We start from the raw sequence: 20,079 nt of genomic DNA, 5'->3' as shown, positions 1-20,079 counted from the left end.
ACAAATCAATTAATAGGAAGGCATTAAATTGTGGTAAGAGTCCCAATTAAATAGCATAGTGCTTGGTGAAAAGGAGAATTTGGGGCCCCTTTGGGTGGGTAGGAGAGGAAAGCAGATTCTAGGTTTTCTGTTTGCAAGCAAGACTTGGATGACAAGAAGAATCAAGCTAACTCTCTCCAGTGGGGTCCAACCATTCTGACTCATCGGCTTGCTGATGGCTATCTTCATGAGTAAATAATACTTCTGGGCGAATCTGACCCAGCATCTCCTACCGAGAGAATGAAGAAGAAGCATGTTCCCATATGCAGATAAAATGGCGTTCACATCACAAAGCACAGGTGTCTTTAATAGGCTGTTGGCTCTGTGACTGCCAAAGAGGTGGGCGGATCAGTTACTATGGCACAAACTCATCATTTTTAGCTGACTGTTCCCGGTTTTTAATGGGATTACAGCTAATAACGGAGCTGGATGTCACCTCGTTCAGTAGCTGGGGTGGAACGAGTTCTAACACCTTTAACCTGTGGGCCACTGAAGTTATGTTGCCCGAATTAGGCACTTGGTGTTTGCTGAATGGACGATTTTCACTTAGCTCTAATCTGTTCGATTATCTTTCCAACCCTAAAGTTTGTAGGCACATTCCACAGCAAATGGCTCACCTGTCACAGCAGACCCAAAAGGACTGAAACACTGGCTCTCCCTTGCACAGAGGCTGGTGGCTTTGAGGTCACCTGCCTTATTCTGTTTGACCTCCATAAAGAGCCTTTTGTTTCCACCTTCAAGTTCAGCTACTTATCAAATCTATTTCTCTGCACTGAATGACAGCCCCAAAAGCTGCACTCCAGATGCTGCTGGGAGTTTTACCCTAGTGTTTGATGTTGATCCAAAACCCTGCTAAAAATGGTTCATGGAGAAATGCCCAAAGGACGTGCCTGCTGCCCATTGCCCTGGAATTTCAAGGCATTTAGTTCTGCCTTTGGATGAGACATGGCCACAGACCCGAGTACCAGGACAAGCCCACTGGTGTCTTGTCTGAGGAGAGACTTTCAGGTGACCTGGGGCCTGTGTGGATGTGGTTTCATGAACTTGCTCTGGGGCACGGTGCCACCTGCTTGTGCTGAGAGACGCACAAGGAGCCCCCTGGGAAATCTCCCTCTGAATGTAGTGTTGGACACCGTCCTCCATGGCAAAGACACTCCTTTGCTGAGTCATGGCCAGGAATGACTTTGCTCTTCCTGGGCCACCGGCTGGCTTTTTACCTTATAGAAAAGCTTACAGTGCCCCCCAGAGCAGAGCCTATTCTGTGGTGGGTAGGTTTTTGGAGTAAGCATCCTGCGAAGGTTGGCCTGGGGCATCTTTATTTACCCTTTGATCCACTTTTCCTAACTATTTTACATTTATCTTATACCGTGACTATCATAATTATGTTAAAGTCATTTATATAAAAGCTTAAAAAGTCCTTTAAGGAATTAAAATCAGCGACACCTGCACAGCCTTTGTAGCTGTGATGGAATGTGACTGTAGTGGGCTGCGTGGTGGTCCCCCAGGACCACTGTCCAAGGTAGGGAACCTGGGAAGGGACTTTGTTTAGACAAAGAGGTTTTGCAGATGTAGCTAAGTTAAGGATCTTTTTTCAGTTTTTTAAAAAATATTTCTTTATTTATTTGAAAGACAGAGTTACAAAGACAAAGGCAGAGAAAGAAAGAGATCTTCCATCCACTGGTTCACTCCCCAAATAGCTGCAATGGCCAGAGCTGGGTCGATCCGTAGCCAGGAGCTAGGAGCTTATTCCAGGTATCCCTTGTGTGTGCAGGGGCCCAAGGATCTGGTCCATCCTCTGCTGCTTTCCCAGGCTATAGCATGGAGATGGATTGGAAATGGAGCAGCTGGGACTTGAACCAGCCCCCATATAGGATGCTGGCTTATTATAGGATGCTGGCATTGCAAGTAGTGGCTTTAAGGTTAAGGATTTTGAGGTCAGATCATCTCGGCTCATCCGGGTGGGGGCTAAGTCCAGTGACAAGTGTTCTTATAGGAGACAGACATGGACAGGAGACACAGACACACAGAGGTGGAAGGCAGAGGCAAGGTGTCTATGGAGGCAGACATTGCAGCGAAGTAGCCACAGTCGAGTTTACCATCAGCCACTAGAATGGATTCTCTCCTCCGGAGGGCTGCCTGCGGACACCTAGACTGCTAGCCCCCAAACTGTGAAATGAGCCATTTCTGTTGTTTAAAGCCACCAGCAATGATGCCAATTTGTTACTGCAGCCTGGGGAAACAAAATGACTGAATTCCCTTTTCTGACTTAGGAAATATCATGAGATTTGATGGCTTGAAGTCCTGACCTTCAACTTGGTAGCACATGACATCTCAGACATTCAGCTTTGGCTGGGCAGCTGACAAAAGGGCTCTCTAGCTGGCGGTTCAGGCTACTGAGGCGGAAACGTCTGAGGTACAAAGTCCATCCTTGACATCCTTGATGATTAATATAATTTCTGATAGCAAACTATACTAGGAGATCTATTCTTAGTCTCTCACCACGACATAATAATAACAACAATGTAATGATTATGTCGACGGTCCTGGGCTTACAATGGTTTAACTAATGAGGCTTCAACTTTTTCATGCTGTGAAAGTGATACACATTCAGTAGACACTGTGCTTTGGGGGGCCGGGTGCCGTGGCGTAGCAGTTAAAACCGCCACCTGCAGTGCCGACATCCCATATGGCCGCAGGTTCGAGTCCCGGCTGCTCCACTTCCGAACCAGCTCTCTGCAATGGCCTGGGAAAGCAGTAGAAGATGGCCCAAGTCCTTGGGCCCCTGCACCCATGTGGAGACCTGGAAGAAGCTCCTGGCTCCTGGCTTCGGATCTGCGCAGCTCTGGCCGTTGTGGCCAACTGGGGAGTGAACCAGCGGATGGAACACCTCTCTCTCTCTCTCTCTCTCTCTCCTTCTCTCTCTCAGTGTTTAACTCTGACTTTGAAATAAATAGATAAATCTTAAAAAAAGAAACTGAGCTTTGGGTTTGGAATGTTGTCTTTTCCTGGGCTAGCTATGAGCAGGATGAGATGCTTTCTTTCTTGCGGCTGGGCGGTGGCACTGAGCTGCAGCTCCCACTCGGCCACATCCACACCACCTTAAAGCACACATCTTCAATGTGAAATCTTCATCAGTCGTTTGCAGGACCCATGAAGCACTTTCCAGAACCTTGGAAGTTGATGATGCACATTTGGAAAAGCGATTGTCTTGAGTTTCATTCCGACCGACATGGGGGAGGAAATTCCGGCCGAGGTTGTGAAAAGCTTGGAAAAGACAGTTGCAAGGAGGCTTCAGAGCCACAGACTCCCCCTGTTCATCTCAAAAGGAGGAATTTAGGCCTGAGGAGGAAAAGCGCTTTTCTCAGGATTGACACACAGCTATCCTGGCTCCCAGTTGAGTTCTCTTTCTCAGAAAAGGGAGACCTGAGTTTATGAATGAGCTGGGTCTGTGTCAATTACTTTTTAGGGAATCCAAGAAAAAAAAAAAACTGAGGTTAAGAAAATGACCAAAGAATTAAAGATTCCTATTTCCATGAGAAGATTTTGTTTTTAAAGATTTATTAGGGCCGGCATTGTGGCATAGCGGGCTAAGCCTCCACCTGTGGCACCCGTATCCCATAAGGGCGTCTGTTCGTGTCTTGGCTGCTCCACTTCCAATCCAGCTCCCTGCCTATGGCTTCAGAAAGCAGTGGAAGATGGCCTAAATCCTTGGGCCCCTGCGCCCATGTGGGAAACCTGGAGGGAGCTCCTGGCTCCGGGCTTCGGTTTGGCACAGCTCCAGCCATTGTAGCCATCAGGGGAGTGAACCGGCAGATGCAAGACCTTTCTCTCTGTCTTTCCCTCTCTCTCTCTCTGTTACTCTCCCTCTCAAATAAATAAATAAACAGAATCTTTAAAAAAGGATGTATTTATTTGAAAGGCAGAGTGACAGAGAAAGAGAGAGCCAGAGGGTGAGAGTGAGGCTGACCGTCCCTAGTTTACTCCCTAAATACACACAACAGCCAGGGCTGAGCCAGGTGAAGCCAGGAGCGGTAGTGCCATTGGGGTTTCCCACGTGTGCGTCATAGACTCAAGTCCTTCAGCCCTCATCGGCTGCCTCCCAGATGCATCAGCAGCAAGCTGGATCAAACGTGAAGCAGCTGGGACTAGAACCATGCGCTCTGAAGTGGGATGCCAGCATCCTAAGCAGCAGCTTAAGCCACTGTGCCACCAGCCTACCCACCCTGGGGGGAGTTTTAATGATTGGTATAAAAATATGCACGTGGGAATTTATTACTGATTGAATTTGTGAAAAGGTCTCATTAAAACTCCGGCACGGTGGCTGCAGGAGTCACTGCAGTGGACGTGGAGTTGGGAAACTCTCCAGCATCACCCTGCTCACTACAGTTCCTCTCTCGCCCTTCCAGTCTAATGCCCTGGCCCCATTTTGGGTTTTGGGGAGCTGCTCTTCCCCACGCTGTCTTGTGGGTCAATGGCGTTTCCAATGACCCTGCCTCTCTGATGTCAGGGATTGGTTGAGGGGTGGGGCTCGCCTTCAAGCTGGGCCAATCATAACCCTCTGCAGCCTAGCTGTAGTCCTGGATCTGGACAACCAGTGCTTTTGGCCAGCGTCTTTGTTTCCGGAAATCAGAGAAGCCACCTGTCTCCTCTTCCAGGGTTGTTGGCTCGTGGACGCAGCAAGGGGTGAAGACAGGCAGAGGAGCTTCTGAGAGGGAGAGTTAGCGGCTAAAGCTGTTTCTAGTTGTGCGAGGCCAGCTCCTCCTGCCTTTACTGAGAGCTGTCGCGAGAAACCAGTGTACTGATGCATGTGGGGAATACTAGGCAAATGTAATGAACCGCTTTCCAGGAAAGTGAACAGATGCGCAAAAGTTTTGTGTAAAATTTAAGAGCAACATGGGCCTCATGACCTGAACTCGGTGGTGTCCAAGAATCCCAGTTTAAAAAGCCTTAGAGTGAAATGTAGGTTAAAAAGGGGTTGGGGCTGGTGAATCTGACTTTCTCCAGTACCTCTGAATGCACAGGGGAACACGGGAAATAGAAATGAACGGCTGGCGCTGTGGCATAGTGGGTAAAGCTACCGCCTGTAGTACCAGCATCCCATATGGCCGCCAGTTCGAGTCCCGGCTGCTCCACTTCTGATCCAGCTCTCTGCTATGGCCTGGGAAAGCAGTAGAAGATGGCCCAAGTCCTTGGGCCCCTGCACCCACGTGGGAGACCTGGAAGAAGCTCCTGGCTCCTGGTTTCAGATTGGCGCAGCTCCGGCCGTTGCGGCCAACTGGGGAGTGAACTAGCAGATAGAAGACCTCTCTCTCTCTGTGTAACTCTGACTTTCAAATAAATAAATAGATTAATAAATAAATCTTTTTTTAAAAAAAGAATGAGCAGCTATCGTGGTGGATAATTGTTAATTCAGGGTAAAATGGAACATGAGCTGAGCTGTGAGAGCAGACAGATATTCTCTAGGGTTTGTGACTTTCAGTAGCTGAAAGTCAGAAGTACAAGTGTACTTCAAAAAGCTCATGGAAAACATGGAATTAAAAGATAAGATTATTTTGGCCCAAAACTTTAGAAATTCATGCATAGTTTTTTCTTCATAATACGGATTCCCATGAACTTTTTGAAGACATCTCTTAAGCATGGACTTCACAACTTTTTTGTGCAGGAAAATAAACTTACCTTCTAATTCCATTTGCCATGAGCTTCCTGAAGTGCCCTCCTCTAAAAATGCCATTTCAATAGATGAAGCTGAAAGCCCATGAGACACTTGAATGAGCCAGAAGAGACAATTTGCCTCTCTGTACAGATTCCCATTTGATCAGCATCGTCAACACTATTTACCCAGGACCTGTGGAGCTTGCCCCAGGGTTGACCATGGAAGACAAATCTGCTATCTGGGAGCTGGGCTTGGCGTGCCAGGGGGAATAGCTCTGCTTTTCCTCGGTGGGCTTCTTTTCTAGCCCGTAAACTGTGGGGAGCAACTGGGAGCAACTCGGACTAGACTAAGTTACTGGAATTAAGACTTATTCTATGCATCTGCTCTCCCACAATATGGCGCTGAGAAGGGAGAAACAGCTTCTACACAGCTGCCTCCAGTTCAACCAATAAACTGTAGGACCTGCTCCTGATTGGAGGAGTGCAGCGTACTTGGCATATGGGTAGCAGAGTTGGGATTGGTGGAAGAGGACTATAACGGAGGAGAGAGACAACATGCACCAGGAACATCTAAGGGGAACATCTATCTGAAGGAACACCTGTGCAGCCCCCGAGAGAGCCGGCCGGCGGTGTGCCGCTCCCCCGCGGAAGTGGGGAAAGTGGCAGGGGGAACCGCCCTTCCACGGAGGTGGAAGGGACGGTAGCCAACCCGGGAAGAACCAGCAGCAAACCCGGGGAGGGCCGAGCAGACGAAAGAACAGCGCAGGGTCCTGTGTCGTTCCTCCACGAATACGGGGAGCGACATAATGGTGCCGTGACTCGGATATGAAGCCTAGGCAGGGTCTTGTGTCGTTCCTCCATGAAGAGGGGGAGCGACAGTAAACCTCTCCCCCAAGTTTTTAAATCCCATCTCTTTGCAGGCCACCTTAATTATTTTATGGTCCAGCTTCTTGGCGCAAACACTCTTTAAGCTTCTCTTTTGTTCTCCATTTGTTACTGGCTCTTGTGTCTTAGGAACCATAGCTGTCCACTCTGTTCTGTTTCCTGGTACTTCCCGAATTTATTACCTGGCTTATTACTAGTGAATCCAATTAAACCGGCCCTTTTCTGGGACTTCACTTTGCCTTTTGCTCAAGCCAAACTCTCCTGGCTGCCCCTCGTGCTTGGCCTCCAGAGCCAGCCTCCGGGGATGGAAAGTCCTGGTTGCTGGCATCTCCGAAGCACTCAAACTCCGTTCTGTCCTGATTCCATGTTTCAGCCGTGGGACGTTCTGCCAAGTGACAGGGCAGAAAAAGAGCTAAGCCTTTTTTTCCATCCTGTGGTTTTCATTAGGCACATATGTATGTCGCTGCCTATAAAAGCAGGCATAACTTATGCCTAGTAACTTCTACTCTGCTAAAGCCACGGCTGTTGAGGCTGGTGTCCCCACTGGGCTTTCAGCCATACGCATACACAAACCTACTTCAGCGACATCCAGGGGCTCTTATCAGCCTCCAGCTTAATGAATAATCAAAGGAAAAATGCAGGTCAGCACCTGCCAAGGGGCAGAGCGGGAACTGCTTTGGCTAAGCCAGGGTCTCTGGGTTTCCTTTTTTCTTTAACACTGGATTTCTTGGCTGCTCTTCCTCGGAAAGCACAGCTGAAGAAATTCCTCTTCTTGGCAAATGACACTTTCTCAACTTTCCTTCCTGGCCTTTTTTTTTTTTTTTTTTTTGGCGGGGGGGTGGGGAACTACTGCAATAAGAGCATCCCAGATCCAAGTTTCAGATCATCTCAGCAGGGGGATTTTGCGCTGGACTTTTATAGGCGGGAGTGGAAAAGTTGGAGGTGGGGTGATTTTAAAGTTGAGAATGCTTTTGTTCGAGGCTTTTCATAGGAGGTGATGGCCAGTGTCTGACAGTCCCCCAATCTCACTGTCATCTGTTCCCAAATGTGGGGTCCAGAGGTATTTACTCTGGTTCTACCTTATGGCAGGGCATGAAACACATGTGGTAAGGTGGCCACGTGTAAGCTGGGGGCTGCTCATGCCAAGGTCAGATGGCCATGCTCTCTCACAGGAAACTCCAGACAGCTGCTATGATGTTACGGCTGGACACAGCGGACAATGACAAAAAGCATGGCACATAGCAAGACAATGGACACAGTCAAGGAGAGGCCAGAGTGTACATAAGGGTCTCTTGCTTAGTTCCCTCTGTCAAACAAAGTAAGCATCAGTGCCGTACTCACTTTCCATTGCGGTGCAACAAACGGCCACTAACCCAGTAGTTTAAAGTAACGCCCATTGACCAGCTCTTGGCTGCAGCCTGGTGTGGCTGCGCTCTCTGCCCAGGGCCGTGGAAGGCAGCATTGAAGGTGCTGGCTGGGACAAGCGCTCATCTGCAGGCTCTGGGGCACCATGTGCTTCCAAGCTCATCCTTGCCAGCGGCAGAATTCCATTCTTTGTGATTGTACCACTGAGGTGGCTGCTTCCGGGCTGGCTGTCAGCTGGGGCCAATCCCTCGCCACACTGCCCCTTCCACCTTCAAGTCAGCCAGCAGTGGGCCACCACACCTTGACTGTATTTTGAATCTCTGATTCCTCCTTTCATCAGCCAGGAAAATTCGCTGCTTTCAGAGCTCGTGTGATTAAGTCCTATCTCAGGAGCCACTACTGTGGAATTTCAGTTACACCTGAAAAGCTCATTTCTGGTAGAGTCCATATTGCCATTTGATTGACCAGCTAGGAGACACGTGTGTGTGCTAGGAGTGGATGTCTTGGGAGGCCCTCCTGGAATTCTGCTTACTATACACACCTGTTTCTGTAGAGGTTGTGAGGCCTAAATGAATAAGTGTAGGTGAACTCTCTGGCACATAACAACTGTTTCAGGTAGGAGGATCTGCATGCAGAAAATTAGCCATTTGTGCTCCTGGCATTGATGAGTACTTGGTTCGGGTGAAAGATTGGGTGAGGCTGGAAACAACGGAACTACCTGGAAGCAGGAGCTGCCTCTCCTCACTGGATGAACACTACTGACATTCTCTCTGATTTAGCTCTTTCCTGGGGTTATGGCAATGAGGACCCGGCTTTAGCATAAGGGAGCAGGAACCTGAAAATGACCTTCTAGGAGTGGCCTTCTCAGAAATTCTCTGCTTGGCGCTGCTGATTCTGAGAAGAGGAAAGGGTTCCTTTAGCTGTAAGTCCAAGGAGTCAGCAATTACTAAAATAATAGCACTTTTAAAAGCAGCCAAACAAGACTATCGTTGGGAAGAATGGGAATGGGAGACAGAAGTCAGGTTCCCCAGTCCCTCTGGTAGCCACACACAGGCCATGCTGAGACCCATCTCCCCACAGCAGAAGCCGTTTTCTCTCTTTCTGACCTGGCATTGTCGGCAGAAGAACCAGACAAGGAGCCAAGGTCATGTCAGCCCTGGGAGAAAGGCACGAGCCCACTAGCCACAAGTGGGAATCTGTGGCTGAACTGCTCACAAGAAACCTACATGCTGGGAATGGCGTTGTGGCACAGAGGGTTAACCCAGTGCCTATATGAACACTGGTTCAAGTTTTGGCTGCTCCACTTCTGATTCATGCTAACGTACCTAAGAAAGCAGTGGAAGATGGCCCAGTGCTTGGGTCCCTGCCACACACACGGGAGACCAGACGGAGTTCCTGGATTCAACCTGGCACAGCCCCTGGCCATTGTGGCCACTTGGGGAGTGGACCGTAGGATGGAAGATTTCTTTCTCTCTTCTCTGACTCTCCCTCTCTCTCTAACTCTGCCTTTCAAATAAATAAATAAATCTTAAAAAAAAAAAAACCTACGTTCTAAATGATCAGGGGCAGGCATGAGATGAGTAGGAAAGACGTAAAAAGATGGAGGCAAGGACAGAAGAGATAGTGAAGCGATGGCATCGTTCACTCCATAGATGGCACAGGGCCAGGAGGAGCTTTTCTTTCTAGAACTCCTAGACTAGACACCTCCACCTTCCAGCTGAATTCCTTGTCATCTCTCCTGGACCTTCCTCTCCCCTCTCCTCTAACTGCCTGGCTTCTGGATCTTCTCCAAGCACCCCCAGGAAAACTGCAGCCAGTTTACTCCCCTTGAACGGCTGTCATGTGTTGAAAAAGCTGCCCGGCTTCTGAGCTGTGATTTTCAAAGAGAGATTCAGGGCTAGGCTTGCTTTCAGTGACAGCAAATAGGTAGGAGGAGAGGGGCAGACAGGAGCGTGCAATGGGGAGCAATTCTCTCTCTCTCCTCTCTCTCTCTGTCTTCCCCCACCCCCAAGCGCTGAATCTGTAATTGTAGCACAATATAATCTTCCTGAGAACGGACAAAGATGTCACGAACGAGAAGCAGTTGTGGTGCAGCTGCTGGAGTTTCTGCACTGGGAAGGCCTGACCTTGTTTGACCTTGTCTGCTACAGAGGAACCGACCAAAGAGAGCCGGGCAGAAGGCCAGGCCAAACCGACTCGTTGTGACTTGTCGAAGGACAGATGCTGTCTGGCGGGCCAGGGATGAGATCGCAGCTCCGCTTCTCCGAACGTAAGCATGGCGCTGATGTGAGGCATCACCTGTGCTCCAGGTAAGCCTGCCCCCACCGCTCGTTAAGGCAAAGACCAGGAGCAGCGCGGCTGTGCCTTGTTAGTGCGTGGCCTGGAAGAGTGAGACGGTGTTTCCTGTGCTCCTCCCTCTTTGCTATTCAAGACAGGTGCCAACTGTGCCATTGCGCCTGATGGAGCCTGGCGTGGGCCGGCTCGCGGTGATCAGCGGCTGACTACCTGACAGAAACACTTTCCCTGATTACATTTTAAACGCAGACTGTGCCCCCTTGGTCACGTTGTGAGGGGGAAAAGAGAGGAAGGGAGGCAAGGACAGCTGGTTAAGAAGGTTTGCTGGAAGCGTGAGGGTTAGGCAGCACCCAGATGGCCCACCCTACACACCACGTGGCTTCCAAGGTTCGGCTTAACTCAACATTGGCGTCCAATTAACAAATATTGGTTGAAAGCCGGAAACATTCAAAACAGTGGACAAGCTCCCTCTTCCACAGTGTGAAATCAAAAAGGAATTTGCCCAGCCATTACCTACTTCCTCTTAGGGTAATGAGTGTGAGTTCGTAGAAAGACACTTTTCATATCGCTACTTCTTAGTGTGGTGGTAAAAATAAAAGAATATTAAAGAAATCACTCAGGCCAATGGTCTCTTCCGGGCAAGTGAGTGACGAAGAATGTGGATTTGGCTGATTTTACAACCTGCACCTCTCCTGGAGCATCAGACAGCTTCCTGATGCTCTCGGTTCGCATGGCGGTTAATGGTAGGTAATTACTGGCATGGAAGCTTCCACATATGCTCATAAATCACTAGATTTTAAATACTGGCAGAGCTGTGGCTACCAGCAAGGAGGGCTTGTCTGTGCAAGAGAAACACAATTAGCCAGGGTATTCTTTGCTTCTGATTATGCGATGTCCATTCTAACGATCTGTCTGCACCGCCGCTGGGGGCCTTCCTTGGCCCTGCCCGTCGTAGCGGGCACCTGGGTTTCACCAGCACTTCCACGTGTCGGTGTAATCATCAGGGCACTCATAATGAGTGACTACCTCTCACACCACGACAACTCTGAGTGTGATTCACAATCACGCTGGCTAATGACTTCCCGAGTTCCACTTTTCACTCTGATGTAAGTAAGAACACCTCTGCCTCTTAGCAGCCTGGGGTTGCCATTTGCAACCTAGTGAGAGTGGAGATGGGCTGTTCTTAGCTCCTGGGGTCCAGGTCCAGTGTTTGTAAGTGCAGCTGGCCCTCGTGCTACAGCCCACAAACCTCGCTTGGGAAACTCACGGTCAACCAATCACACAGAACCACTCTGTGACCTCTGAGGACAGCAATGTCACCAGCCCCCCCTGACCCTCTGTTAAATGGCCAAGATCATTTCTGGCTAGTGTCTGTGTTTGTGCTTTTTTTTTGGACAGATAATGGTGTAGAAATCAAGCTTAAAATTGATTGTACGAGAGCTTGGAGAGAAAATTTTTTTTTTTTTGCTTTTCTGCCAAAATACTGTCCTGGACTTTCCTCCAGGATCAAAGTGACATAGGGAAGTTTAAGGCCACAGAAATGTGACTAAGTGGACATCGATCAACACTGGCAAAAGCAGATGACTTTTCCCACAGTCTCTCATGCTCAAGTCCACAATAGATAGGTAGATAATTGTTCCAAGGGCAAAATCTTCTAGCTCACTGACCCTGACGCCCACGTCGCTGATGAAATAAAAATGCGGTTGAAAATGACAGTGTCTGAGAAGCAGACTGGAACTGCCTTCTATTGCACACAATTAGCAATGAAATTGAGAACCGCTTTCTTTCTCAAATAAAATCACCAGCCATCGAGTTGCAATTGAAAATCGCCACTTTGATTTCAGCCAGTAATTCTGAACTTCTTCCTCTTTTTATTTTCTAGAGCTTTTTTTTCCCCTTCCCTCCACTCTCAGCAGTACAGAATAATGAGCAAACAGTTAAATTGGGTGAGCTCTGAGTTCCAGCCGAGATTTATGGTCTGCTTTTCTTCCAGAGGGACCATAAAACCACCAGACATCTCATTTTGAAATCTCTCGTATTAAGCAGAGAGATGGGTGTGGTGTGAAAGTGAACTTGGGGTGAGGAGCAATATTTAGAGGAGTTTTATGCTTTCAAATAGAGGAATCCCTGTGAAGGCTTCCAGCCATGGGCATGAGGATCTCAGCCCACACCCCCTGCCCCAGGCCAACCCTTTTACAAAACCATCCTTTTTAATTTCATCCTAAGTATGTTCAATACGTTTTTCCTCCACCCTCTACGGTATTTGCCTTCGGGTTTTTAAAAATTCCCAAGCTGACTTTTTTTTCTTTTAAACCTTCTCCGCGAAAACACCAAACCAGGTCCATGTCAACCCAAATCATCAGGATAACAAGATACTGAAAGTGACTTCAACTTGCTGCACTCGTCAGAGAGGGACAAGCCACGCTGCAAATAGGAGCGGGGAGGGAAGCGGGGAGTCTGAGAGCCGACTGCTGGCTTCCTGCCCCCCGCTGACCTCTTGGGATCTCTGACACCGGGCAGCGGGATCAAGAACGGGTCAGGTCTGGGATTGCGGGGAGCGGAGAGTGGCAGGCTTTCTGGAAAGCGCCCAGGTTTGTTCCAGCAGCAGAGGTGAGGCTGCCTCCGAGGCAGCGCTGCAACTGTTCTGTTTGGAAACTGGAAAAACCGAAGTCCAGCAGCGGCTTTCCGCATCGGGACAGCGGGAAGGGCGGGCGGGACCGGGCCGGGGAACGCGAGTGGGGCTCAGCCGAGCACAGAGGCGCTCAGGGGGAGGGGCTCGGCGCATTTCCTCGCTGTACTGCCGCTGGAAACTTTTTCTCCCGCTGAGGTCTTACTCGCCCGCTGCCCTCTGGGGTCTGCCACGGCTGGTGGGGGGCTGGCTGGGGAACACCCTGTCATCCCGCAGCCAAGCTTCAGGTGTGCAGGCAGCCGACTCAGGCCAGAGTCGGGGGCGGCGCAGAGCAGGCCACGGGAGCGCGCGCTCCCGGGTCTCCCGGGCGGGGTCCTCACCTGTTCCAGCGGGCCACCTTCCTCCGGTAATACCGCAGCGCCTCCTGGCTGGCCAAGAGAGCGTCTTCCGGACCCAGGAGAGGAGGCTCCTCCGGGACGTTGTACAGCGGGTGGGCAAAGAGGGCCTGCAGCTTGGAGACGCCGCGGCCGCCGCCCTCCGGCTCAGCCCCGCGCCCGGCTTGGGAAAAGTTGTGCGCGCCCGCACCGGGGTCCGAGGAGGCTGCGGCCGAATCCCCGGGCTGGGAAGAGGCGCGGCCGGCGCACGGGCAGCCAGGCGGGCGAAATCGGGACCGCAGCTGGCGCTGCACTTGAGGCCAGAGGTGGAAGTAGAGGTCGGCCGAGAGCAGCGCGCCCAGCAGCAGCAGGGTCAGCAGGCGGTCCCGGCGCAGCCCCGGCATGGCCCCGCCCGGGCGCGGGCCGAGGTGGGCGCCGGGGTGCGGGGGGCGAGCGGGCGGTCTCCGAGGACCCGGAGGGCGCCCGGGGCGCAGGCACTAGAGGCGCCTGGAGTCCCGCGGGCCGGCCGGGGTCCACGGGACCGGAATGCTCACCTCGCGGGACAGCCCTCCTTTGAGAGCTGTCACCCCTGAACTTGGGGACCGGGTGCTGGCGGGCGTCGCTCGCTTCTCCGTGCTTAGTGGAGACGAGGGGACCGGGTCTCCCGGTGTCTCGCGCCTTTTCTCTCCCGCCTGGCCGGGTGCCTGCCGCAGGTGAAGGGCCCGGGGCGCAGGTGCAGGCCGCCGCCGGGGTGGCGGCGCGGCGGGGGCACGGGCGACGGCGAGGAGGAGCGCAGAGAGCGGGCGGCGGCGCTCGCTCGGCCCCGGGAGCAGGCAGGCGGCTGCGGAGCCTGGGGCGTCTCTCCTGAGGATGCTGCCGCTCGGCGCTGCAGCGACTGCGCCCGCGGCTCCTTCTGCGGGCGGCGGGGACGCCCGTGCCCCAGGCTGGCACGGACGGCGCAAGCTGGGAGTTGGCGAGGCGGGGGCGCCTCCCGGCGAGCTGGAGCGCGCGCCGGGCCTCCTGGAGGCAGAGGTAACGCGGGGCCTCCCCCCGCTGGCCTGGCGCCCGCACCTCCGCCCACTCGCAGCTGGCACCTGCCTCTGGCGCAGCTCTCCAGCCGAGTCCCGGGCCCGCTGCCGCTCTGCCCTTCCACCTTGTCACCCAGCCCGCCTCTCCAGGCCTCCTCGCTGCGCCCAGGCCTCTCACTTTCCCGGCTCGGGACTCAGTCCAGGCCCGTTGGGGGGACTCCTGGGAGAGGAGGCTGGAACGTTCATTTCCATTTTTATTTTTTAGAAGAAAGCCATCACCATTCCCTAAAAGCTTTCTCTTGTGGGCTTTGCCAGATGTGTGTGTGTGTGTGTGTGTGTGCGCTCGCGCTCATCCTTTCTCTTTGCCCCCGCCCGCAGAGATCCCTAACAACCGCGAACCACGTGCTTGGCACGTAGTAGGCGCTCAGGAAACAATGACTTGGTGAATGAAAAGCTTGACCTTTAAAGAAGAAGGCACCGGTTTTACCTAGAATCTTGGCCATTTCCTGTTTGGACGGGGCTCGATTCCAACTCTGCCTGTACTTTAAAAGGAGGAAACACTTCTTGCGCTGAAGGAGGGAGGGGCCCCTCTGGCCCCACTCCGACCTTTTGAATTGAGCTTGGTGTGAAAGGAGTCCACCCAGATGAATCACTGGAAGACACATCGGGGCTTTCTCCCCATAGTCTGTGAGGTCACTGCTACTCCCCCTCCCACCCTGATTTCCTTGGAGGGAGAGGCAGGCGCCGGAACTCCTGGCTCCTCTGTTTAGTGACCTGGTCCTAGCCTGAGGTGCGGTCCCGCCCTGCTGGATGTCCAGGAGCTGCCTGCGTGGGCAGCAGAACCTCCCCTGTTAATCCTCCTCTTCAACCATCACCCTTCACCCTTGCCTGGCAGGAGTCACCCCCCCCCCCGCCCCCAGATTTATTTGTTTATTTAAAAGGTAGAGTTTCGCGGAGCGAGAAGGAGAGACACACAGAGAGATTCCATTCCCTGGTTCACTCCCCAGATGGCTGCCATGGGCAGGGCTGGGCTAGGCTGAAGCCAGGAGCCAGGAGCTTCATTTGGGTCTCTCAGGTGGGTGGCAGGGGCCCAAACACTTGGGCATCTTCGGCTGCTTTCCCAGGTGCATTAGCAGGGAGCTGGATAGGAAGTGGGGCAGCTGGGACTGCAACCAATGCCCGTATCGGACGCAGACATTGCAGGCAGTGGCTTATCCTGCTATGCAACAACGCTGGCCCCTGGAGTCACCCTTGACTCAGGATTCAGTCCAGAATTCTTGGCCTGCATTTTGGGGGAAGACGTCTTGTGGCCTCAGCCATCCACTCATCTGTAAGTTGAGACAGTCATAGGACCCACCCCCGCCTCCACAGTTATTATGCAGCTTAAATGAATTGAGGTCTACAAAGCACTTATGCTAAGTGGTGACACAGGTGTTTGCTACCATTGTGCCTATTCCTTGAGTGCCTATTCCACCAGGTGCTCTGGTTTGAATGTGATTTGGCCCTCAGACCCAGGCAGGACTTTCAATCCCAAAGTCCTAAGTGAATCAGTGCAAAGAGGGTAGAGGCTCAGTGGCATCGTGGTGTTCAAAGGTGAGGTCTTGGGGGGGGAAGCCATTGTATTCCATAAATTGTACTTTGGAAATTTATATTTACTAATTAAAAAAATTGAAAAAAAAATTTTTTAAAAAAGCCTTATTCATGTAACTGCTTAAGTAAAAATCACATTTTATGTCCTATGTTCCTACACTTTTAATGATCTGTATTTCTGTATAAATATAAGTGATGATATTTAGGCTTTTTTTTTCTGTTTAAAAAGGCTTTTTTACCATTAATTAAATTAAGGAATGTATCTTTTTGAAGAGATTTATATTCTGTAAATAAAATTTGGTTGAAACAATAAAAAAGGGGGATAAAAATAGTTCCAGAAACAAAACAAAACAAAAAGGTGGGGTCTTTGTGAAGTGATCAGACTGGATGAGGTCGTTAGAGCAGGGTGCAATGATTGAATACTAGGGGCTTCACAAGAGACTACGTATACTTAGACACAGCCATACGAGTGTGCTGTGTCCTGCTGTGGGATGCTCTGTGCCACTTCCAGCTGTCAGCAGGAAGGCCCCCACCAGATGAGGCTCCTTGACCTTAAACTTCCAGAACCGTGAGCCAACAATAAACCCCTGTCCTTTATAAAATTAGGCTTCCTCAAGTTTACTTGTTATAGTAACGGAAAGCTGCCTAGTACACTAGGTTAGAGACTTTTCATGGGTAAAGCAAAAATAGAAAAGTATAGAAAAGGAAGATAGAAACAGGAGATAGCATTGTAGTCTGAATGCCCAGTCCAAGGGAGAAACTCCAAGATGATCTGTTCTCCACCAATCCGCTCACTTGCACGTGGCGGGAGGCATTGGGAGGGGTTCTGGAACCTTCTTTCATTGATCTAGAATTAAATTTCCAGTTTCCGAGAATCTTTGCTCCTTCTGATGTGTCATGGCCAGTGAATGAAGGAGGCAGGCGTTGTCTATAATGACCATGGGACAACACTGTGTGCATTTTTCTGAGTTAGCAAAGTCATTATTATGAAGCTGTCACAAGTCCTACAACTTCAACTCTCCCCAACTCATAGGGTCATGCTCCCTTAGTAGACTGTTGTCTGGCCCCCATTTCTCTAACTTGCTTGGAGATTATGTTTCCTGTCCCACAAAGGTCAAGGGCAAAACCGCATATGTCAGATGTTGAGAGAATGAAGTTGGAATAGGAGGAAGACATCCCACAGTAGGACTGGCCAGGCAGATCTCACTGTCTCAGTGTTTGCTTCAAGTCTCTCGCTCCCCCTCCGGGAAATGAGCCTCCTCCTTTTGTTCTTCCTGGCACCTGGCTTTCCCATCAGCGTCATCTTCATCCCCTCAATTCACACTGATGTTTTCCTAGACTGCTCTTTGTAGGGACTCGTTCTGTTTCACGCCTCCCAGTGGAAATCCATCCCTTGCCCCCTCTCCATTTATCCTGCCCATGAATTTGTCCAGAACCTTATACTATCTTGCTTAGACTTGCAGACTGTGAAGTGGTCTCACTGCTCCCAATCTTGCCCCCTTTCAGTGCCCACCCAAATTCTTGCCAGAATGAGCTTCCCAGCATGCAGATGCAACCGGAAGAGTCTCCTGAAAATCCCCCAAGGCTCCTCCTCACTGCCTCTGGATTAAGTCCACGGCTCTTGGAGGTCTGCTCTCCCTCCCTGTCCATCCTCATCTCCCCTGTCCTTCTTACGTCTCTCCCAGTCTTAGGTCCACAGCACTTTCTGAAGTTCCCCAGGCACAGACATGCCTTTAATGAAAGCTCTTTCCCTTGGCTCATTGGTGAACCATTGTCTACCCAAGCTTTGACCACTTGTCCCATTTCCTCGGGTGCTCCTGCTCATGTCCCTTAAACTCAGTGCCATGTGGTCTAGTGTATTCCCATAGCTTCTCCTATATGCCCTTATGACTGCATTGGCCATGTTGTCTGAAGTCGTTTGTGTTATGGGTTGAATGATGTTTCTCCTTCAAATTCATATGCAGAAATCCTCATCTTGAATAGCCCCAAATGTGGCTTGATTTGGAAATAGAGGCATTGTAGACACAATGAGTTGAAATGAGATTGGAATGGAACGGACCTTCACCGCTAGGACTGGTGTCCTTAGAGACACGGGAAATTTGGACACAGAGCTATGCACACCGGGGGAGCCGTCTGAAGATGAAGGCAGAGATTGAGGCAATGTCTCTACGAGACAAGGAATGTCGGAGATTGCCAGAAGCCTCCGGAAGGTAGAAAGAAGCATGCAACAGATTTCCTCCTGCACAGAGCTCAGTCTTGGGCTGGTTACCTCCAGGACTGAGTCAATAAATGCCTGTTGTGGAAGCCCAGTGGTTTGTGGCACTTGGTTGCAGCAGCCCCTGCAAGCTGGTACAGTACACGTCCGTTCTCAGCGGCGCGCTGCTTCCTGAGTGCGGAGGAGAGCGTTGCTTGTCTGTGTCCTTCACTGGGGAAGTGCTTGCTGAGTACGGGCAGAGGTCCTGGCCCCCTCAGCAGCTGTGGAACCTCATGCGGGTCCCAGTTCTCAGTGCCGGGGAGGCCTAATAATTCATAAAAATAAAAGGCCGTAGTTTAGATCTGTAAGAGACACAGGAGAAGTATATGACACATCCTTCCTACCTTCAGACATCTTCATGATCATTAGAGGGCCACGGTCTGCCTGTGCCCATGGCTGATTAAGAGAGGGCGTGAGGCAGTATGTACCCTGCACGGATTAGGGAGTTTGTGCCACTGTGTGCATGAAAAGGAGCAAACGGAAAGGACTCTTGTGTGTTTCCTTCCAGTCAAGCTAAATATCGTGCTTTCTCCCTCTAGGAATTAAAGCAGAAAAGTGAGGGTCCCATTTCAACGCCAGAGTTCCTCATTCTGTGAAGGCAATACTCGATTTCACCTTGCACACACTCACATGTTACTTAACGCACAGCTGGCTGTGTTCTTGTTTGTGTGGCTGGTTTTTTTTAACACTAGTTTTGTCTTCCATGAGGACACGTCTTTCTCTTTTCTTTTCCTGCCTTCACAGGGTCTCATACAAAGCAAGGCATACAGATGAGAACTAGCAGATTCCTGTAGAATAAATGTGTTTGTGGGTCTGCGTATGTGGACTCAAACATGACAGTGAAGAGTGGTTTGGAAAAGAGAGTTTCAAATAACAGCACTGATTTATAAAATCTGACCCCGATAAATGTTAACTGTTAGAACATTTACTGGAATCACAGTGGACTTACTGAAAGAGCAGTAGATAAGAAAAATATAAGGAAATACCTTTGCTAACTGGAGGCGTCTATGTCCCCCGGAGATTTTATTACAGTGTAGATGTGTGTGACGGCAATGCCGACCTAGCCTGCTGGCTGTGCCAGCCATCAGCGGGAGAGGAGAGAGGCAGTTAAGTTACTGAGAGTGGCAGATACAGAATGGAAGTTCAGAAACCCGAGATTGATTTGGTATTGCCCTTGACACCTTATTCTGAACTAGAAAGTCGTCAATTTTCTATGCATGACCAAGACATCATGTTTCTTTTTTTTTTTTTTTTTTTTTTTTTTTTTTTTTTTTGACAGGCAGAGTGGACAGTGAGAGAGAGAGACAGAGAGAGAAAGGTCTTCCTTTGCCGCTGGTTCACCCTCCAATGGCCGCCGCTGCAGCCGGCGCACCGCGCTGATCCTGGCAGGAGCCAGGAGCCAGGTGCTTTTTCCTGGTCTCCCATGGGGTGCAGGGCCCAAGCACCTGGGCCATCCTCCACTGCACTCCCTGGCCATAGCAGAGAGCTGGCCTGGAAGAGGGGCAACCGGGACAGAATCCGGCGCCCCAACCGGGACTAGAACCTGGTGTGCCGGCGCCGCAAGGTGGAGGATTAGCCTATTGAGCCACGGCGCCGGCTAAGACATCATGTTTCAACATAGGCAGAGTTCTTTAAAGTACAACCTGTGTGTTGGAATTACTGGTATCTTTCTGAAAATACAAATTCCAGGGCTATCCCGTAGATTGAACCATAATGTTGGAAGTGGGGCTGGGAATGAGTATTTTCTTCCTTCCTTCCATTTTTTAAAAGATTTATTTATTTTATTTGAAAGGCAGAGTTACAGGCACAGAGAGGGAGAGACACAAAGATTTTGCATCCACTGGTTCACTCCCTAAATGGCCACAACAGCCGCAGCTGGGCAAGACTGAAGCCAGGAGCCAGGAGCTTTGTCTGGGTCTCCCATGTGGGTACAGGGGCCCAAGGACTTGGTCCATCTTCTGCTTCTTT

General features: G+C 50.7%; 1 protein-coding gene and 1 long non-coding RNA gene across 4 annotated transcripts in view; one reads left to right on the top strand and one right to left on the bottom strand.

Annotated features, from left to right (window-relative positions):
* Positions 1 to 13,776, bottom strand: part of FAM20A (FAM20A golgi associated secretory pathway pseudokinase) — a 57,823-nt gene extending 44,047 nt beyond the window's left edge. For both annotated transcript variants that reach the window (XR_016224214.1, XM_017349297.4), the window contains exon 1: positions 13,246 to 13,776. Coding sequence is in view for 1 of the 2 variants with exons in the window: in XM_017349297.4 (XP_017204786.3) it covers positions 13,246 to 13,643 (398 nt within the window). In the remaining variant the exon portion in view is untranslated. The remainder of the gene's footprint in view (positions 1 to 13,245) is intronic.
* Positions 12,355 to 16,174, top strand: LOC127484494 (uncharacterized). Of its 2 annotated transcripts, XR_011383402.2 has the most exons (3): positions 12,355 to 12,461; positions 12,576 to 12,827; positions 14,646 to 16,174. It is a non-coding gene; the product is annotated as an uncharacterized LOC127484494 (long non-coding RNA). The 2 variants fall into 2 exon arrangements; XR_011383401.2 differs by lacking the exon at positions 12,355 to 12,461 and having other exon boundaries at positions 12,710 to 12,846.
* Positions 16,175 to 20,079: the final 3,905 nt, after the last annotated feature.

The sequence above is a fragment of the Oryctolagus cuniculus genome, chromosome 17, assembly GCF_051225735.1.
Source record: "Oryctolagus cuniculus isolate XC-2025 breed Fujian yellow rabbit chromosome 17, ASM5122573v1, whole genome shotgun sequence".
NCBI classification, from domain to species: domain Eukaryota; kingdom Metazoa; phylum Chordata; class Mammalia; order Lagomorpha; family Leporidae; genus Oryctolagus; species Oryctolagus cuniculus.
The sequence above is the reverse complement of the archived record's forward strand: the minus strand, read 5'-3'. Positions and strand labels throughout refer to the sequence as shown.